Source organism: Amphiura filiformis, chromosome 12 (genome assembly GCF_039555335.1).
Source record: "Amphiura filiformis chromosome 12, Afil_fr2py, whole genome shotgun sequence".
In the NCBI taxonomy this organism is placed as follows: Eukaryota; Metazoa; Echinodermata; class Ophiuroidea; order Amphilepidida; family Amphiuridae; genus Amphiura; species Amphiura filiformis.
The window spans coordinates 60,555,831-60,578,223 of NC_092639.1; the positions used below are offsets into that span (position 1 = coordinate 60,555,831).

Here is a 22,393-nt window from a genome sequence, read left to right on the forward strand (position 1 = left end):
ATTATGATTAAAATTTAAACTGTTGAAACTAGCATTGAGTCCATTGGGTTGAAGGGTGCCGAGTCTGAAGATTAATTTCTGTTCCATGTCTCTTCTGGTTTGGTCGTCACCGTGGCATTTGTAGACTCCGTAAATCTTGATGTGTGTGGTGTTGTGTCCACTGCCGGAGAAATGTTGAGCTACTGGCAAACCTGGCATCCTGAGGCGGATTGATCTATAAGGTGTTCTGTAAATCGATCAGCCATGCGTCGTTTGGTCTCGCCTATGTACAAGATGTTGCACTTTGTACACTGAATTGCGTAAATGACATTGGTGGTGGTGCAGGTGAAGGCCTCGGTGACTTTGACTGTTTCTTTAGGTCCCACGATGTTATCGGTGGATGATATATGTTTACAAGTGTTGCAGCGTGGTCGGTGACAAGGTGATGTGCTGCCTTCTTGTCGTCTGTCGGTAGGGCTGGTGATAGAAGAAGTTACCATCTCATCACGAAGATTTCTATCGCGGCGATAAGCACACAAAGGAGGTGATGGGAAGATTTTCTTAGTGGTGCTATCAGCCTGTAAGATGTTGGTATTGCGCTTGATGATCTTGGCAATTCTGGTGTTGAGGGGATGGTAGGTGAGAACCAGAGGTACTCTATCAGATGTTTTTGATGCATTCGCAATGAGAGGTGAAGCACCAGTCTGAGTCATGTTGTTGGTACGATGAAGAGCTGCATTGGTGACTGATTCAGGATACCCTCGTTGGTGGAAGAAGGATGTCATTTGATTGGCCTTGCTGTCAAAGTCAGTGTCATCATCACAAAGGCGGCGTAAGCGCAGTAGTTGTGAGTACGGGATGCTATTCTTGCAAGCAGGAGGATGACAGGACTCATATTGGAGGTACCTTTTCTACTATTGCATCTTAGACGCCTAAGAATGCATATTAGACGCCTAAGGTTAGGCGTATTATCTTAGGCGTATTTTGAAGGTATCCGCCATCCATACCTATCGTTGGGCCAACGTCGACCAACTCTAATACACATGTAATTTGTGACATTGGAGCAACATTAAATGATGTTGGGCAATTAATCCATCCATTGACCAACGTTGATCCAACCATGGTCTATAATAGACCCCTAGTGACTTGAAAATATTTCAGGTCTACATTTCTCGCCATATCAAGATTAACTTTTAATTTTCTTGATATCTTAAAGTTATCAAATAAAGTAGTAAAGCAAAGTTTTAATGCATGGTCACACACTCATACTCTGTAGCTTTGTTGCCAGTTGGTGGAATATTATGCATGGAAAATAAATAAACTTGGAACAAAACGCTCCAGCTCCTTCCGTTTGCTCCTTCAATCTTCAGTTTCTTGAGATCTTTCTACCAACTCATCGCTGTGTCTTCTTCGTTTGATATCTTCCAATAACACTTTATTACTGAAGGTGAACCAAATCCTGTATCAACAAAAGAGTACAGGAATAGGTAGTTATTACTATTACTACAACCTCAAAATGAGAACATTTTCCAAGTAAATGCACTGATTTACAATTATGATCAACGATATATATAAGGGTAAATCGCAAAGCTAAAGCTATAAGGTTGCCGTTTCATTGAAAATCACACACTGAACAACCCATTACGAAATGACGGGACCTAACAAAAGCAACACTGACGAAGCCTGCCAGATTTATGTACTTTCATTCCTGTAATTGAGCAATAATTACTCAAAGTGATGGTACACTGGCAATTTAATGCGTTTAATAACATCACTCATCAGGCTGTTACGCCCACTGCCGTGTGAAGCTCTCCTCCAGCATTTTCCTTCTACTTCTGTTCCTACCCGCTGATGCCCAAGCTGTTGTACTCATAAAGGTGATGATGGCATCTCTCCAACGTTTATTTGTCTTGCTCTTCTCATCTTTCCAGTCCTTGGTTGCCATTCTGTAAGTCTCTTCGTCCACCTGTTATCCTCAGTTCTTGTTAAGTGACCTGCCCATCTCCATTTTGTTTCTTTGATCTTCTGCAAGATATCTTTGACTTGGGGTACTTTTCTGATTTCTGTATGGCTGACTCTATCACGCAATGAGAGGTTCAGCATTTTCCTTTCCATAGCTCTCTGTGGTGTTTTCTTTTTTTGTTGACCAAGTCTCTGCACCATAGGTCATAGTTGCAGTCCAGCATGTATACTTTCTTCGTCCATATCCTTCACCGATGTTGTTGTTAGGGCAACGTCATCTACAAATCTAAGATCCGTTAACATCTCCCCGTTAATGTTGATTCCCTTTCTCTCTAAGTTGGACTTTTTGACAACCTCTTCCAGTGCTGCTGTGAAAATCTTTGGTGATAATATATCACCCTGTCTCACTCCTCTCTCTATTCTCACCTCCTTGGAAACATCATTATTCATTTTGGCGATGGCATCTGTGTATATATCTTCTTGGATGCAGATGCAACTTTCATTTATTCCGATCTTCTTCAGTTCATCAAACGTATCCTTATGCTCTATGGAGTCAAATGCTTTCTGGTAGTCTATAAAACCAAGACATAAATCATTCATTTGATTTTCATTTTCAAGCAGTTGCTTTATTGCCTGTAAGTGATCTGTGGTTAAGAATCTTCCTCTAAAATCTGCTTACTCTTTTTGGTCTAACGTAGCTTTGGATGATTTTCGTGAATATCTCATACACATGTGAAAGAAGGCTGATTGGGAAGTAGTTTTTGACGTCTGCCTTGTCCCCCTTTTTGTGAAGTAAAATAATTTTAGCTTCTTTCCATTTCTTTGGTATCTTCTTAGCTCTTCTTCGTTTCCAGTATTTGACTATAAATTATTAAGAGCTGTAGTATTGACTTTTCGCCTCCGGCTTTTATTATTTCACTTGTAACTTCATCAATGCCTGGTGCCTTGCTGTCCTTCATTTGAGGCCTCTTCTATCTCATTCTGTAGTATTGGAGGTACCTCTGTTGCTTCAACGCTTGTATTGATGTCTGTTTGGTTTTACTTTCTCTTAAGTTTTTGTTGAAGTATACATGTCTTGGTAGAACTCTGCACATATTTGTAGAATTTCTTACCTTTCTGATGTAACAGTTCCATCTTTGTGCTTTAATTGATTAATTCTTGACTTTTTGCGGTCTTGTTTTATGATCGTTTATGGGCCTTTTCCACTTTGCAAAATCTTGACTATGCTTGCATGCTTTCTCTTTCTTGTTCTTTGTCTTCTCTTATTCATAACTGTTCCCAAATTTCAGCATATTAAATTTTCTCAGCTCTTGATTTGGTTGTTATTTTTATGAGAGCTTTCCTTCTTTTATCAAGGTCTTCAATTGTTTTATCCTCCTCGACTTGAATCCATCCTAATGTTTGCTATTTTGAAGCTAAAGTGATTAAATATGGTGAAAAAGTGGAATAAATGCACGCGAAGCGCGCGAAAATCTGCGCTTTTGGGGCTAAAATGGGCAAATATGAGATCAATTTGGCTAAAAAAACCCATATTCAGGCATCAACATTGGGGGTGATGATTGTATGGACCATCCCCCCTTCCAAAATATGGGTGGGGGGGGGGGGTAAAAGTAGTGTCTGCATGACTAACATAATTCCTCCACGATTTAGTCTTTAGACTATGCGGACCCTTGGATGCACCCTGATGCACGCATGTAGGTATTCGTTTTTCGCGATGGACAAAAAATAAATAAAACGGTCAAATCATACTTGTCGTTTTTCGGGATATTTTCGTTACAACTACAGTCAGATTTTAAAAACAAATGTATTAGGTATTGTGTTAATGCTTACCATGACATGAGCATCAAAATGATATAGACACATCCCATCACATAGAAGACAAAACTTGGGTGAGTATCAAGAGTAGCACTGTAGATTGGGTTCCATATCAGTGGAGATAATAAGTTGGCAAAACTTTGCACACTCGATTCTACAGCGAAAACCACACCTGTTGACGCAAGGGAAATAACATTTAATATTAATAAATAAACGATGCGTCCAGCCCTAGACACATTATTACTTTCAGTTCAGTTCAGTTCAGCTCAGATCACATCATACAGGGTGAGTCAAAAAGTGCAATAGTGCATAGAATTCATCTTTATTTTAGAACCAGGTTGAACTGTTTTGGTTTTAAAGTATTTAGCATTTACCGTTTTGTTAAGCGATACCCAATTTCAATGTTTGTCCACAGAAATCTAAATTAATTTTGATTGTCAGCACACTCTATGTAAGGTATATTTGTAACAACTGTCTGCCACTCACGTAACCTCAATGGCACTGAAGTAGAATGGAGCACCCAATGTGTTATTGCCGCTGGTCTTGTTTAAGTAGAAGAAACATTATTTGTTGTTATTTTCATATTCACATTTACTTTAAAATTGTTCATTCTCTATAAAAGGAACATAAGGTTTGTGGGCGGATTTTTCAAATGTCGAAAGGAAATGCCTGCAAATTGATTGAATTACAAAATATCCAGTAAGTTGGACATATTTGGAACTAAAAAAGGAGAATTAAAAGAACGCAATAATCAATCTGGATTTAAAGTCAGTTTCAGATCTGGTTTCCTTATTGTGCATTGTGTTTTCTCATTCAAAATACATTGTGCATCGTGGACAAAAAGTTAAATTAGGTATCACAGTAAAAAAGACTCATACAAATTGAACGGTAGATGCGATTCACATCATTTTTTCACAAAAGGTGATTATTGAGTGTGGCATTTATTAAAACTTACATGACTAGTATAAATGAGAAAATACATACAATGGTTGAGATGATGGATGAGGACGAAATCCTAAGCGTGAGATGCAGTTTAAAATAACAAAATGATAATAATAATAATAATAATAGTTTTACATGGTGTACCTCGTTCTCCAGGTGTAACAAGCTCAGAGAGTATGGTGTAGATCACCGGTCCGTCCATCCCTCGAAGTCCACCAATTACTGGAGCTGAAAAAAGAATGAGATACAGGTTGAAAGTCGATCCTAGTGCATTACCTCTAGGTAAAGAATGAGACATACAGGTTGAAAGTCGACCCTTGTGTATTACCTCTAGGTAAAGAATGATATATACAGGTTGGAAGACGATCCTTGTGCATTATATCTTGGTAAAGAATGAGATATATAGGTTGGAAGCCGACTCTAGTGTATTACCTCTTAGTAAAGAATGAAATATACAGGTTGAATGTCGACCCTAGTGTATTACCTCTTGGTAAAGAATGAGAGATACAGGTTGGAAGCCGACCCTAGTGTGTTACCTCGTAAAGAATGAGATATACAGGTTGAAAGTTGATCCTAGTGTATTATCTCTTGGTAAACATGGTAAAGAATGAGATATATAGGTTGGAAGCCGACTCTAGTGTATTACCTCTTGGTAAAGAATGAGATATACAGGTTGAAAGTCGATCCTAGTGTATTACCTCTTGGTAAAGAATGAGATATACAGGTTGAAAGTCGATCCTAGTGTATTACCTCTTGGTAAAGAATGAGATATATAGGGTGAAAGTCGACCCTAGTGTATTACCTCCTGGTAAAGAATGAGAGATACAGGTTGGAAGTCGACCCTAGTGTATTACTTCCTGGTAAAGAATGAGATATACAGGTTGAAAATCGACCCTAGTGTATTACCTCTTGTTAAAGAATGAGATATACAGTTCGAAAGTCGACCCTAGTGTATTACCTCTTCGTAAAGAATGTTAAAAGTGCGATCCTAGTGTATTACCTTTTGGTAAATAATGAAAATGAGATATACAGATTGAAAGTCGATCCTAGTGTATTCCCGCTTGGTGGAATTCATTATTGGCAGACAAAAAACACCAAAACATGCCACAAGTATAACAAATGTTCACATCATATCACTTTCACCACTTATACTGCAGGATAAAAGGTTTCATCATGTTCATGATCACATCACCAAAAAGAACAAGATCATCTTATTGCTTCTCTGCCAAATGATCACTGCATCCAGAAAAATGGCACCCCTTTCCTGGATCCACCCTCTCACCCCTCACACCTCACCACACACCCCTATGCACCGGCCCATACTTGTTGTATTCGGGTATTAAAGCCATTGCTGAGGAGGAGGATCTCAATATTTTTCACAATTTTGTCATCATTTTTTACACGATTGTAATGTACTTTAAAAATTGAGTTAGCTTGAAATTCCCCTGGACAAGGAACTTACTGCTTATTGTCTCGTTTGACTAGTACCCGGGACGAAAAAAAAAGCGTAGTGATTTATAGTGCCGGTAATACACACATTAAAGGACCGTGTCGTAACACGACCGACGGAGTGATATGCATTGGCGACATCGGCGCTGGTAGTAAATTCAAATTGTCTTCGTTTTACCTCATTTGCTCGGCTCAAATATAAAGGGGACATATACTGACAGTAAAAGCTAACATTTTATGGAAAAGAAATGCTAATCTGTTTTTATTGAAATGTTACAATATGGCTTTAAATATTTTATATTAAAGGAGTGTTTCGTGATCCTAGCATCCTCTTTTTATGACATTTTTCAGTACATATCCACGAAAAAGCCTATTCCCAAAATTTCAGTTGATTCCGATTTTGCGTTTGCGAGTTATGCATGATTATGTGTATTACACTGCTCCATAGACAATGCGTTGTAATTTCGTTCTGGTGCACCAGAACGAAATTCAAATTTCACGATATCTTTGCAAAACGAATTAATCTGCAAGAAATATTTTGTACATAAACATTATGTAGCCAGAGGTTTCCAGTGATATAAAAATCTCAACTTTTTTGAGAAAAGTGGGGGATGAGGCTGTGGATCACGAAATGCCCCTTTAAATCAACTTTTACCTAAGAAGAAGATGGCTGTAGACGGAGCGATTGCGGCGATTACGTATTGTATCATACCGAATGTGTATGCAATTTGTAGTATCCAATACTCCTGAAGACACATGGAAAACAGTTTACCACCCAATAACATGCCTGAAACCAAACACGGATACATTTAATAGAGATTATATAGAAAAATGTTCAGAACTTTTATTCGAAAATTTCAACTAGCAATTTCTTTGACAATTTAGTATGAAGTACTAGTAAGAGTATCAATTCGTTATAATACATTAGATTTATTGGTGAAAATGTCATTAAAATGAGATTTCAGATGGAAATTTGTTTAAAAATTTATTTATGCATCACGAAAAGTATATTAATGTGTTAGGATGCATGTTTGAATCACAATAGCCAATTAAAGTATTTTTCTGTGACCTATGGTTTATGACCGATGACCTTGAAATACACGAGTTGCATACTAAAAGTAAAACGCATGATTTTATGATTGTGGTCACATTTTTTGGCCAAAACTTTTGTGATTGACTTCATCCATTTTAACAAATTGATAATTACCTTTCGTAAAACTTTGCAAAAGTGTAAGCAATCAAGATCTTGAGCATAAGGCCAAGAGTTGGCTGATAATTCTGTTTTATGATATTTTTGGTTATTTGGTTATCGCCAGCCCATCGGGCTGGTACCTGTTTCTGGGATGGTGTTTGTATGCTCAAGAGATTATTTTTTATTGGTATTGGAATGACTTTTGTTTAAAACTTTTTGTGGTTGAATTTTTTTTAAATATTTTAATTCGATTTGTAAGGAAAAGTAAGTATGTTTTGCCGTTTCAACGAACGAAAACGAGTGAGTATTACCAAAGTTATGTTTGAACTAATTATGACTTTAAAAGTTCTAGGTATAGGCCTAAATGTAACAATAATAGTTAATATATAGCATCATATGGTCAGCAGAAGAAAATCTGACATCACCTATGATGTCATATCAGTGTCCTTGACCGGGGTCCTTACTCCTTGACCACTGAACAGCGTGATATCATGTTGATAACAGATCTATAGAATCAAAATCTTCATCATATCCCCGGATCATATCACAGATTCTCAACAATCTGTGATCATATGGACCATATTGATGTGAAAGTAGTTATCTATCATATCCTGTGTCGTTTTATGGATAAAAATGACTCAAAATGTTATTGATGAAATGGTTGCTATCATAAACATCAGTTTTGTCTTTTCAACGGGAAAAATCCGATGCAAAATAAAGTTTTTAGGGCCTAGCTATAATATGGGCATAATTTATGCATGTAGGCCTATAGTATTGAACAATGTACCCCATTTGACATGCACTTATAGATAAATAAATTGTCTTACTTTATTAATTTAATAACTTCTTTATTATAAATAAAATGACACATAACTATTTGATTCATAAAATTACATTCAACAAAATGATTGAAGAGAAAACACACAAGGCACTATAGGCAGACTGTTATAGAATGGAGTATGTAAGATGCCATGTCCATAGCTTCGCAGGAGTTTCCGACTAGCAATCAACATGATCAGCACATTCAGAAAAACACAGTTTAAGAGTGAAGATTGTAGTGAGTAACCAGTCCTTTATAAATGTGCTGGCCACTATCTATTATAATATAGCAGGCTTAAACTATACATTGCGAATTAATTAAGTTATTTTAAAATAAAATGTACATGTAAGTTAACTCAAACCGGCAGTGTATTTGTGAAGTGGTATATCGAAAGCAGTGAAATCGGACATTCCTAAGCGAAGATATTGAGTTCGTAAGTTCTGGTATTACAAAATTGGAATTGAGATATCGTGGGTAAAAAGCTGAAAAGACAAAAACAACAACAACAACAACAACAACAACAACAACAACAACAAAACAAACAGACCAGAACAATTTGGAGTAATGAATTAAAAGAGTTGACATGAGATTAGGAATTAATGTTTTCTGCTGTTTCAGTGTGCATGTTCTCATCGTTGATGGTTTGGTGGACTGTCATGTAGATGTAAGCGTGATCCTAAAAATGCCTTTCACATGGACCAAAACTAATTACAAGACCTCTTCTACATTGAGGCTGGCTTTCCCTTTTAAAGGGAATTTTTATTTTGGTTATGATAGAGATTAGTGTGTGTTTTTCAAATATTAGATCGAACGCATAACTTGACATTAGTCTTTGCACAAGTCTTTGGGCTGGATTTTCACAGGATACGATATGTTTTGGCTCTTATTCCCAAAAATTTGACCAAACATTTCATTGCCAGAACTAACTAAAGGATTAAGATTTTGCATTTTTGCATTGGGCAAAACAGGATAATATTTTTTAATCCAAACAAATAGTGGTGCATTTTTCTGGCATATGTAGTAGTTTAAATGTGACATTTTTGGATTATAAAAAATGAAAAAAAGTCCTTATACATCTGTCCACCGCCATGAACATTCCTTGTGACTGATAGCAAATATCTTGAATATGGGTCAAGATGGTTTTAATCACGTAAAGATATTAAAATAACACGGTCTTCAACTGAACACGAAGTCAAAATGCAACAATACCGTACTGCTACTACAATGACAAGCATTCAGTTTAACCCCAACCCTTCCTGTGGTTTTTGTGCTATCGGAAGGGAAAGAACAAACGAAAAAGGAGAGAAGTTTAACACACAAAAAATGGGTCCCCCCGGGATTTGAACCTCGGACCCCTCGCATGCCACGCAGAAGATCACCGACCGAGGTTACGCTGCCCCGGGCAGCGATTTTGCGTCATCAAGTCACGTGGAATGCATGCACGCACAGTGGTTTTAATAGTGAGCTTTGTCTTTGAGCTAGTGGTTGGGTTAGGGTTAATCATCATTATCATCATCAACATCTTACCTACAGCTCCCATGATATAATACGTCAAATTGAAATAACTCAGCGTCACTGCAGACCAGCAAAATGGGGGACCAAGTCCATAGATAGTAAACACCTTTGATGCCCCCGAAGACAGCTGAACAAGATCCGTCAAAAAATATATGATCAATAATAAACTTAACCGAATCCTTCTTTTATGAACGTTTACTTTTAATAATTTAAATACTTCTTGTAGGGTATCTGTTAGAAAATGCAATTTGAGAATAGACATTGACTTTTGTCTATTAGGTTCTGGTAAATATATTAATGTGTATACAATGCCAACAACTTGTAGTGCTATTGCACTCCACATTATGGGTATATAACTACTACTGCCGTACACGTCGATTATGTAACCATACAAAAGTGGCGCCACACTTGCAGTAATGTTAGCAACTGCAACAACTACGCTCATTCTAACAATCCGTGATTTTCCGGAACTAACGTCTGCGATATACGCGTAGCATCCTGCCAAGAAGAAGCAATAGCCACCCCCAAATCCAGATATAATATTTGAATACGCATATACAGCGATGGAAAGATTGTTGTACATCACAATTAATTGTAATATCAGCTTTAAAATATTAGGTACGATAGGTGCTAATAGGTTAACTTTGCGTCCAATGCGGTCCGACAAGGCGCCGTAAAAAGGAGCTACAAAAAGTGCGGGAACGTAAATGATTGCCGTAGATATCATAAGCCAGTATGCCGTTTCATCTGCTACTTGTTGTCGTTGAAGGTAATCTGGATTTGAGCTGTTCTGGTATTTGCAGGTTCCATTTATGGCGTTGTCGTCCTCCAAACTGTAATTCAAATTTTGTGCCACTCTATTTTCTATGTACTTAGGTTCAACTAGCGTATTTATTGGAGTCACTGCAGCAACCATGATGACAATAACCGGTTCCACTGTTATCCATCTGGATGATGCTGGTTTCTTGGTGTTATTTGACGTTCCGTGAGATCCAAGTAATGGGCTATCTTTAGGAAGAAGAAAGAGAACATGTTTGGTGAAGTTAGATTTAGACTCAAAAAGATTCCAAGGTACAGGTAACAAAGACACTTGTACGAGCAATGTTATTCGTTTGGAAATGTTACCCATGTACAATTTTGTTTTTAACCTTTGACCTATTTTGACCTACATCTCATTAATTAGGTGTTGTAGAGATTAGGTGTTGTAGAGAGAAACATTTCTGATATTTTACACTTTGATTTTTATCCCCTTGTGTGACCTTTTACCTCAATAACTCAATTTGCTCAAGGGTGCCATTTTGGCTCTTGGCTCATATTGAATCAACACACCCCTGGTTGTTACTTAAAGAAAACAATTGCAGTAGTACGCAACTTCACGCTTATACTGCAATTTTCCTGCATACGAACCTGGGTCAGTATTCATATTTGGTGTCTTTTCATATCCCGAAATGCAAAAGAAGGTATGACACCAAGGTGTTAAATGAAAGAGAACAAAGTCCCCCTCGCTCCCCCGGCTGAAGCCACATGGTTCAGTTATGGTGCGGTAACGGCTCTAACTTCGTGGATATCTACTGACAAAATGTCATACAATAAGGATGCCAGGATCACGAAATACTCCTTTAATAGTTTGTCACCGGCAATCACAACATTATGCCTTATATGTAAGAAAAATAATTATCAAGCATGAATCACGTCGTTTTATTGAAACAAAACGAATAAAAACATCCGTCTCTCAACACGCGATATTCAAAATTCCCGGGCGCCGAAATTATCGAGTACAATGACGTCCCAGTAATACAATGAAGGCTGACGAAAATTGAGCACAAATAACCCTTACGTCATTACACTTAGCCAATGTCGGCGCGGGAACTTTGAATATCGTTTTATCGTTTTTATGGTCAATGTGAGTTTGTTTTAAATAAAACCATGTGATTCATGCTTGAGCATTTATTTTTCTAACATAAGGCATAATGTTATGATTGCCGGATACTCCCTTTAACCGACACCTTCGTCCATATTTGTAGTTTAAACAAACGGTACGATGTTAAGTTGGATATACTACCAATACTAACAGCTACTAACTTCGTTCATGCTTATGATTTGGTATTTTGGCTACTGTAGCGAAGTCTATAGCAATCCCCGGTAGCAATCACTCGATACATGTACAATTAATACAATTAACATGGTGACGAATTTTAGGTCAAGTTCAGTCAGGTCAAATGATTTAAAGGTATAACGTCACTGTGCTCAAGTTGTAGGAATTACAGATAATAAATCCGTCCATAGAGCTAACGTTATTTTATCAAAGACAGCTAAAGATAATAAGTGGAATTTCGTTTATGTTAGCAGGTCGGATTAATGGCATGTGTGGTCTAGGGCTGATGGCTTCATTCGGAGGACACTTAACGCCATATGTAGGCCTATGATTTCCGTCAAATTTAATGCTGAAATAATATTAAGAACTACCATGACTACTGCAGGGAAGGGAGTTTTTAAGGGAGTGTTGAGAAATATATGTAGGGGGTCATATAAATCTTTTTTGGTTTTGGAGTTCTGAATACGGGGGTTAAAAAAATTTGGGTGTATGAACAGTAGTGTTGACGTCCCTCCTAAAAATCTAATCCTAAAAACATCATATTTTTGGGCCCAAATAGGATAAAATTGCTTTGCGCACACTGACCCATTAATTATTATTTTTTTTGTAAATAACTAGTATTAAAAATGATCCACTGTACGTGTAAACAGATAATGTAACCATATACGGCGTTCATCGGCCATTCAGGTACAGTCCTTCGTAATCTTAAAATTGACATGGGCTACATGTAGTCAGGAAACATAGGGCGAACACTCTTCGCTCTCGTTTCCCGAAATATACTAGTATTTTAAATACATTGCTTACCTTCGTTTATGTCTGTAGTCATGTTGACAAAACAGGCAAGACTTCTGATTGCTGTCACTGTTTTTATTGAATAAGAGTGTTGTCACTGTCACAAGTCAAACTTGAATCTATTACAACCGACAACAATATACCAACTAAATTCATTCACGGTTTATGATTTTGTACGCTTGGGTAGCGAAATCTATACAAAACTAATTACCTACGAATAAATTGTACGGTCTGGTCAAGTTCAGCCAGATCAAATCGCTAAATACTTTGTCCACGGGGGTGACACTAAATTCACGGTTATTCTATTAAGCACGCAAACCTATGACAAATCCCGCTGGTTTGCTTGGTAGAAAATGAGTCCAGTTATCGATCGGTTATGAATATATCATGTTCGACACCTTGATCATGTTAATTACGGTTGACAAAAAAAGCCGCCATTCAGTTTTGCGAACTTTGTCTGTTCAATGCGAGTACCAAGCTTGAAAGTGCACCTATGGCAAGCCAAGGGGGCCAAAAGCGTGGAACAGCTACGCGTAGCTTCTTTCTCGTTACGAGCAGCTGTTTGACCAATCAAAATAGTCAAATTTAATCACGTGGTTGGGTGGTTAGCTGCGCGTAGTATAGTTATAGGTATCCTCTTTCACAATTATTATCTTGTAATTAATTTACGGAATTAGCATAGATAACGAACGGGTAAAGGAGGCCAAATCACAGCACGTGTCAAGAGAACATGTTGCTAATGCCTGGCTAAAATGACACAAAGCATATTTATTTAGTGTTTCCAAGTTTACACCGTGTTTAATAGCAAGTAACTTTATACTCGGGCTGTATTAGCGGTGCAGGGGATATGAAGGTCAAACAACAACAACTACTGATGTAAAGCGCTGTGTAAAGATATTGCAGGAAAGCGATATCACATGCCACTGTGTAAATATGGAGAGAGTAAAATGGGTCATCAATTTTTTCGGAACGGGGGGTTCCTAAATTTACAAAAAGTCGGCGTCAATAAATTGCGGCCCTCACTATTTCGGCATCAAAATGTTATGACCCCCGACACCCACCACCGATACACCGTACCCCCTAGACAGGCTAAAATTGTATTGAACCAGTCTATACAATAAACACACTATCTGTAGTCATCTTGTGACTCCCTACATTTTGTCATTATCAATTTATGACCCCCTCCCCCCTTATTTTTCTTTCCAAAAAAGTATGACCCCCTATATTTGGGATCCCCTTCCGAAGAAAATGATAGCCCCCTAAATATAGAACAATCATCATTCTGTTCAGATATTACTTTAATAGCACCATTTTTGCTGATATACTACAGATATTTTCATTTACAAAAATTAACAACGTAATATTTGTGAGAGAGGATGTTTACATCAGCTCCACGTGTTTAAAACCGCGAATCTGATTGGTTAATAAGCTGCACGTAACGAGAAAGAAGCTGCGCGTAGCTAGTCCCACGTTCTGAGCCGCTTAGCTTGCCATATGCGCCCACTATGAGAGCTGAGACCACTTACCTCCCTGACCTCGTTTGTTTTTGTTTCCTCGTGTGATGATAAAATATCATTCAATCTATAGTTATCGGACGTACACGTTGTTTATTACCGCCCTAAGCAGTTTGTTTTTCAAAACAAGTAAATAATCATTACTCGCCATTCTATTTGATCTTGTGCATTTCCCAAATCACGTAATCAATTGAAACGCCCTCAATTGAGCTGAGGCCACTGATTATATAATCACCCGAGTGTTTTAATTTTGATTTATACACTACCGCGTGTGAGCCGGTTAGTAATATTAATGAAGTGACACACTGATGCACGGCGTTTATCACTTGTACATTGCACTGATATATGTCACTTGCTGAATTACGTGTATAGGCCTACTAGAAGAATTTAGGTCTATCAAAAGAATGATTGAATGATTTTGGAGTTTATCAAGGGCTGCGTGTAATAATTCTGAGCCGGGGGGGAAGGGGGATTTTTTGCACACATTTATGGTAGGCCTACGCCTATTAGATAAAACGCTCCGAAAAGGCTTAGGATAACAGTACGCGTCCGGAAACACTTAAATATGCAAATTGTCTTTTGAACAAAACCAAATTCTTCGCCTGTTTAATAGGCCTATGGTCAATAATCGGTCAAGTTTGTTCAAAAAAATATGTTTCTTTACGGTAAGCCTATAGGAGGGCCTATCCACCAATCTCATGAATCTATTTAATTTAAGGTTTGCGGGATCCCAATAATTCGCTTGCACCCCCCTCTCGGTCCGCCAAAAATGCTGAGCGACCCCCCTTGCACATGCCAAATCTTTGGGATCCATTTGCAAACATTATACCGGTATCATGCGGTATGGCTTGTTATGTTGCGAGCGCAGCGAGCAGGAAACTTTGCATATTAAAGCGTTTCCGTACTGTTTTCCGAAGCCTTTTTAGAGCGTTTTATTTATAACGCACACCAAGGATGTGTGCCCAAAATCGCTTCCCCCCTCTCGGCTGGCCAAAAATTGCTTGCCCCCCCCCCCTTGTTGCTCGCCAAAAAATTCTTGCCCCCCCCCCCCTCCCCAAGTTTTACCCTCCCCCAGGGCTCATAATTATTGCACAGCCCCTAATGATGTCAAAAGAGAAATAGGCCTACAACAATTTTATGAAAACAAAACAAAAACATTGAGAGAAGGGAGTTGATTGGTTGATTGATTTACTGACCACATATTATTTCCACAATGATTTTGTAAGATGGATGATCACTGAATCTGTCATTATGGTAAAATAGACAGTGGTGACGATTTCTTGGCATTGGTGGATGAATTAATTTTTCTGAAATAAATGCGAGCAATAAATTGCCATTTTGAAGTTAAAGTGAGACAGGTGTCAAGAGAAATCAAAACATTATCATTATATCAATGTGTTTTTCATTATTAGACATATTAACATAATGCACCTTTGATAATACATTAAACAAAATTTTAAAAGTTATGCATATCGGATAAAAAGATTTAAAAACAACGTTTTTTTTTAATATAATTTTCAAACGCGTTTTTTACACATTTCATTTTTTACCATATTTCGACCTGAGATAAAATGGAGCTCCAAAAGTATACCCACCATAATAGGCCTTAAACTTTGCATATATTGTCTTTAGACTATTTTCTACTGCATGCACCTACAATCAAATTGATCTATCTGGGACATTTATAAACTATTTGGTCAAATTTACCAAATTTAAATAATTTAAATAATATTGTTCATGATATAATTAATTGGGTTGTTTTGTCATCAGAATGAGATTAATTTTAAGTGAGTGAGTGATGAAGTGAGTATAAATGTTAGTGATTAAATAATAAATAAATAAATAAATAAATAAATAAATAAATAAATAAATAAATAAATAAATAAATAAATAAATAAATAAATAAATAAATAAATAAATTATAAATTATAGTATAGACAAGTTATTGTAATTTTTTTTTTCCAATAGAGGCGTAACATTCTGTTTCAAAATATTTATTTAAATTTATTTGATTATTTTCTAACTTAAATATTTTCTTTAGAGCAAAGACAAATATTTTCTTTTTTCTCTAGTAGAGCTTTCTCCAATTTGAGCCCTAAATAAAACTCTGCTTCTTTTATTATTGATTTAATTTCACGATTTATTCCATTGAGCAATATCAAGGATTAAAATCACACGTCTCACATCAGATAGTTACTTGGCTTAGTGGCCGTACGCTGTGCCTTTCAACCGAGAGGTACCGAGATCGATTCCCGCCTCTGCCTACTATTTTGTTCAAGACTGGAAAGAATGAAGCTTATTTGACTTTAGAACACTTAATTATTCATGACTTACCCTACGCGGTGGTGTAAAGTGCTACCGGTAAACATGAATATGAATTTATAACACAATGGCTAATTTAAATAAGAATGCGGCCTCATGCTAATTAGGGAGTGCCTCTTCCTATCAATTATTCCATGACTTTGTCCTTCTGCGAATCTGGCGTAGTGCACGTTAGAATTATGACCGTTGCTAGGTCAATTGGCTCACGCTTTCTTTGTTACGAACCACTGATCAAAATGATCACAGCATAAATCCTATGGCATATCATAATACCACAGAGAACCTATTCTTGAGAGGGCACTCTATTCACGTGGTTTCTTTTCCAACGCTAAAAGATCACGAATTTTGGTGGTTTGCAAATGAAAAGTGTCCGCACTATCGATTGATTACGTAACTGTTATGAATAATTTATTAGGTTTTTCAATGCAATCGCCTCGACCCATTAATGCATATTATCTGTATTATCAAAGTACTTGGAATAGCAATCCGGTGAGTTCACTGAACTATGCCCTAATACTGATAGAGTTTTAATGGCGTTTCTCCTCTCCATACACAGTTGAACAAATACAATAGATGAAGGTCAACACGTATGACCTCCTATGTGACATGTTATATGTGATGTACAAAAACCTGAATATCTTTATGGCATAAAGATCAGTATTCGTTTGTGCATATGAACTGCACGTTTACGTTGCTAAATATTACTCATTATATATTATGACAAATATTGGTATTATGACAATACGGTATATACATTGTATATAAAACGACTAATAGATCCTGCTATCATGGCGTCAGGTCAATGTTCATCATATCCCGTATGTTTCTTAAAATTCTTTCATATTTGAGACAAATTATTGCTGTGCCCATTTTATAGGTGCACAGGTAGATCCGTGTTGTTTTTAATTTTCATTTCTTTTTAATGAAAGAATTAAGGTTTTCCACTGCACGGGGGCCACAAGGGTGATACTAATTTTAATGCTATATTTTCAAAAGGAATACGTGTTCCCGGTTGGCTCTATAGCGATTTCACAGAAAAGGTATTTCTAGTACAATGCAGCGTCGGACTCTTGCTGAGAGCGTAGCCTAAGTCATTATAGACAGTGGCGTAGCCAGGATTTTGGAACCGAGGGGCACAACTTGTAAATGTACCGACGGAAATATTTTTTACCGACGGAAGTTGTGATTTGTTGACCCCAAAATTTTTTGCGTGGTTGGAAAAAGTGAAGAACAAAAAAAAAAAATAAAAAATAAAAAATAAAGGCTAATAGGCGATTAATTCACAATTTTTCATCATTTTCTTTACAATTCTCCCCTTTTTCCTGTCACCCTGGGTGAAAATTAGTCTATTATGAACGAATTTTTTTTTCAACAACACCTTCCGTCTACCGACGGCCTTACATGTACCGACGGCCATTACGAGCGGGGGGCACCGGCCCCCTGCCCCCCCCACTGGCTACGCCACTGATTATAGACTCCAATAATGGCTCTCCATACACAAATGAACAAACACAAAGGAGGGTAGTAAAATAATTTTCTTTTGCACAAAACCAAAATATTTTACTCACTTGACGGTTTCGCCTATCATGGTCGATAGGCATCATCAGAATGATGTTGGATGATCCTTACTTCCGGTAGGACGTATCCCGACTGTAGAGGTGTATTTACAGCCAGGAGAGGATCATACACGTGACTAAGGTAGTGGGCCCCCTCGTCTCTTTTCATGCCATTGGGTCCTCGTCTCCTGATCCATATTGATTCTTTGACATATCTGGCATTTGCATCACACTCCTTGCTAAGAATTTTGGCATTGTCCCAATTGATGATATGATTTTGTTGCACTGCGTGGTCTGTTATAGCTGACTTGGATTGTTCACTCGCTGATTGTTTTCGGGTTTGCCGGGTGTAATTTGATTTGGTTTTTGACACCCTGTCTGTCTCTTTCTGGTGTTCTTTTAGACGAGTCTCAAATTTTCTTCCCGTTTCACCAACATATGAGTGATTACAATTTGCGCATGATATTTCATAAACGCAGTCAGTTGTGCTAAGTGGGTCTATTTTGTCTTTGGGATGAACCAGCATTTTTCGGAGCGTGGTGTTAGGTTTCATAGCAGTGGCAATTCCGTGTTTTCGGAAGATCCTATTGGCTTTGTCTGCGAGTCCCTCTACGTACGGGATCACGACAAATCCCTTGGTCCGATCGCTACTATCTTTCTTGGTGTTGGGCTTGCTCTGTTTGTTAACCATTTTTTCTTTCACTTTCTTAAAGGACCAATTAGGATAGCCACAACGCCCGAGCGCCTGCTTGATCTTCTCTTCTTCTTGTTTTCTGTCCTCGTCTTCCGTTACAACACTGTTCATTCTGTCTAACAGAGTGCGAATTACACCTAGTTTGTGGTGTATGGGATGGTGCGAGTCGAAATTTAGGTATTGGTCAGTGTGGGTGACCTTTCTATAGACTAACAGCTTGACCGAGCCATCTGCTTTTTTACTATTAGAGTGTCCAAAAATGGAATGGTGCCCTCGTGCTCTTTTTCATACGTGAATTTTATGCTACCTGTTGGATCGCTTTGGTTTAGGTGACTGGTAAGGTTATCGACCTGGTCTTCCTTAACAATTTCCAATATGTCGTCGACTAGATTATGCTTTCTTTTTATATGGGGAGATATTTAAGGGTGGTGCCCTTGTAATATCAGGCTTTAACATTAAATCTAACATTAAATTAACATTTAAAAGTGTATGTATAGCTGGGATGAAAAGCTGACGATCAATTGAAATTATTGACCTTTCATATTGAAGATATTCATTTTTTCCAAAAAAAAGACCTAATTTCATTTTGGTGTTTTGGGGAAAAAATTCATATCTTCAATATGAAGGATCAAAGTTTTCAAATGTTAGTCGACTTTTCATCCCAGCTACATACACCTTAAGTACATATCATTTAGATTAATAAAGGTTACTTCGAGGACTGTTAAATATAAAAAAATTTAATCATTTGCCATAAAATGTGTATTATATCGCGAATTTCAAAAAATCTAAATTATTTGATATCGGAAGGAAATTCTTCGTATTCATAATGCATGCGATATGTCTAATGTGGTCTCATGTCCCACAATAATACTCTCCAAACGTTCATACCCCACTCCTTAAGGTTAGCAACTATACATTTTAAACTGTTTTGGTAGTTCACAGCATCTTGCGAATGGTAGTAAGCTTTGGCAAAAATTGCATTTCATAACGAGTGTGTAGAAGAATTCAAATATCACAGATATACTTTTGTAAGTCCTGTGGTTCTTGAGTTATGTAGTAAAGAGGGCTGAAACAACAATACTTTTGTAAAACGTACATAACTCATTCATGTCAACAATAAATCAAGCAAGTTTTCAAAGTAAATAATTTGTAGATTTAGATGATGAAAATCGTGTTGGTTTTTTTTCTTTGTTTTTTGTTGTTGTTTTTTGGCTGCTTCGACCAACAATACCTCGTCTACCCTGAAGTAGAGAAATTACAGATTCGTGTAAAATCATGGTAAAATGTCTTCTTATTGTCTTTGATACACGGCTTTCAGCTTAACCATGTTGCTTACTTGCTTACTTGCTTAATTCGAGTGGTGTCCTCGAACTGTGATGGCTTTCCACAACTTCCTGTCCTCCATTGCTGTCTTGAAGTCTGCTGCCTCCAGTCCAGTGTCATTTTCAGAATGTCAATGTAGGTCAGAGCAGGTCTTCCAGGTTTCCGCCTCCCATGCTTGGGTGTCCAATGAACCATTTTTGATGCGGGCTCATCACTTCTGGAACAGTGGCCAGCAAACCGGGTTCTTCTTTCCCTGATCTTGTGGCTTAATTTGGGAAGATCTCCATATAGGTCTGCATTTGACATATGTTCCTTCCAATGCACATTCAGTACAGTTCTCAGCATACGGGTGTAACAGCCATCCAGACCCTTTGCAAGTTTAGGGGTGATGGTCCATGCTTCGCATCCATAAAGCAGCACCGACTCCACTGTTGCAGCAAAAATTCGAAGTTTGAAACTCCTGGTAAGAGTTGACCTCCAGATTTTCTTTAGTTTACTGCACGCCCTCCATGCTGCTGCTTTCCGTAACTTTACATCCCTTTCTGTACTTTTCATCCAAGCGCCTAGGTATTTGAAGTCATCTACCTCCTCTAGTTCTACACCCTCATTTGTTGTGATGCTTTCTCTCCTGTTATTGTAGGACATATACTTTGTTTTACTTCCATTCATCTTCAGGCCCACTTTAGCAGCTGAAGTCTCCACTCTATGAAGCAGTTCTTGTGCTTGGTGTATTTCCTCAGACAACAGTGCAATGTCGTCAGCAAAATCAAAGTCTGTCACCACGACTGGACCAACTCTCCTACTTCGCCTCTTTTCCAGATGGAATCCTAGCTCCTCTTCGTTTCCTTCAATAGCTATTCTCAGTGCAAAGTCGAGGACGATCACAAACAGGTATGGGGCGAGGGTATCCCCCTGAAGTACTCCTGCTAAGATTTCAAACAAATCTGTCTCGCCATCTGGTGATATTACTTTCGCTTTTGTGTTTTGGTACATTTTGCCAATAGCTTCAACAATGAGTTCCGGAATACCGTAGGCATGGAGTATCTTCAACATCTTGCCTCTATGGATGGTGTCGAAAGCTTTCTTGAAGTCGATGAATGTTATTATCGCTGGCAGGTTATGTGCCTTTACCTCTTCAATCAGCCTACGTAGTGCAAGGATATGTCCAACAGTCGTTCTACCAACTCTAAAACCATTCTGATTTGTTCTCAGATGCTGGTCAATTTCAGGTCTAATCCTATTAAGTATCATTCTGTTGTAGGTTTTGGCTACGATGGAGCTTAGACTGATACCGCGATAGTTGTTTCCTGAACTGAGATCTCCTGTTTTGAGGATAGGGACAATATTAAGTATGGACCATTGATCCGGTTTCTTCCCTTTGATAAGTGCGTCATTGCAGAACCCTAACACAATGTCATCTAGGTTGCATCTCTTCAGCACTTCTGGAGGTATGTTGTCCTCTCCACAGCTCTTTCCCTCAACCAAAGATGCCTTAGCTTCTTCATATTCTTCTTTGTCAAATGGCCCCACTTTAATATCAAGCTCGTCTAAAATGGGTGTAATTTCTTCTTCCTCGTCATCAATGTCAGGAGGGCTTCCAAGAAGGCCTTTGAAGTGGTTGTACCAATTGGTGACCCTTTCACTTTGTGTATTTCCCTTCAACTGACCTGTACTGCATGCCTTTCTACCAGTGATGTCGTTGATCAGTTTCCAACTTTCACCATGTTTGGAGTTGACATGCGCTCTTTCAACCTCTCGCAACTTGCCACTTAGATCTGCCTCGATAACTTTGTTGTATGCATCATCAAGGTTTTCCTTCGCCTTCTTGTACTCCTCTCTGTTACAATCAGTAATGTCCAGTTGATACACCTCATACGTCTCCCTGATATGGTCTCTTGCCTTTATGACTCTTGGATCACGAGAAAAGTTTGCCCTTCGAGATCGCTTCTTTGCAGGGATGATCTTCTCAGCTGCTTCTTTGTTGGCAGCGATAAATCGGCTGTACTTATCTGTAGCTGTTTCCTCCATGTCTTCAAGGATTTCAAACCTGTTGTGCACTTCTATGGTGTACCTCTTTTGGATATTTCTATCAGTGCTCAGGGATTAACCACTAGCAGGGTACATCTATGACACTAACAAAGGTGCCAAAACCCCAAAACCTGAATTCTCATGATTTTTACGATCCTCCCGATGAGCGAATCACTGAATGAGCCTTTTTAATTGAAAACAACACTCATGTTTGAAATTCATACATAGGACCTACGAGCTATAGAATGGCGCGCATGATTGGTTAAGAGTCAGGCATAGGCCTATTATATGTGAGTGGACGCGGCGAATCAGCCGTAAACTCGGCAAATTGTATTCTGAGTTAAAGTGTAAAATGTATGTGAAGGTCGTATTCATAGGTGTATCAATTCGTTGCG

General features: G+C 38.0%; 1 protein-coding gene across 1 annotated transcript; it reads right to left on the minus strand.

Moving 5' to 3' along the window:
* Nucleotides 1–1,059: 1,059 nt before the first annotated feature.
* LOC140166972 (uncharacterized) lies at nt 1,060–21,998 on the minus strand. The gene is made up of 6 exons (XM_072190456.1): nt 20,774–21,998; nt 9,687–10,682; nt 6,803–6,934; nt 4,843–4,926; nt 3,772–3,928; nt 1,060–1,438 (listed from the first exon to the last, which is right to left on the minus strand). The coding sequence occupies exons 1-6, from the start codon at nt 21,996–21,998 to the stop codon at nt 1,339–1,341; spliced, it is 2,694 nt and encodes an 897-aa protein (XP_072046557.1). The 3' UTR covers nt 1,060–1,338.
* Between the last annotated feature and the right edge of the window lie 395 nt (nt 21,999–22,393).

Coding starts and splice junctions, on each gene's coding strand:
- LOC140166972 (XM_072190456.1), bottom strand. CDS start 21,998: ATGGAGGAAACAGCTACAGATAAGTACAGCCGATTTATCGCTGCCAAC. Junction 4,927..6,802: donor TACAGCCATCTTCTTCTTAG/GTAAAAGTTGAT, acceptor TTCTTTTTTCAG/CTCCAGTAATTGGTGGACTT. Junction 3,929..4,842: donor TGTTACACCTGGAGAACGAG/GTACACCATGTA, acceptor TTGCGTCAACAG/GTGTGGTTTTCGCTGTAGAA.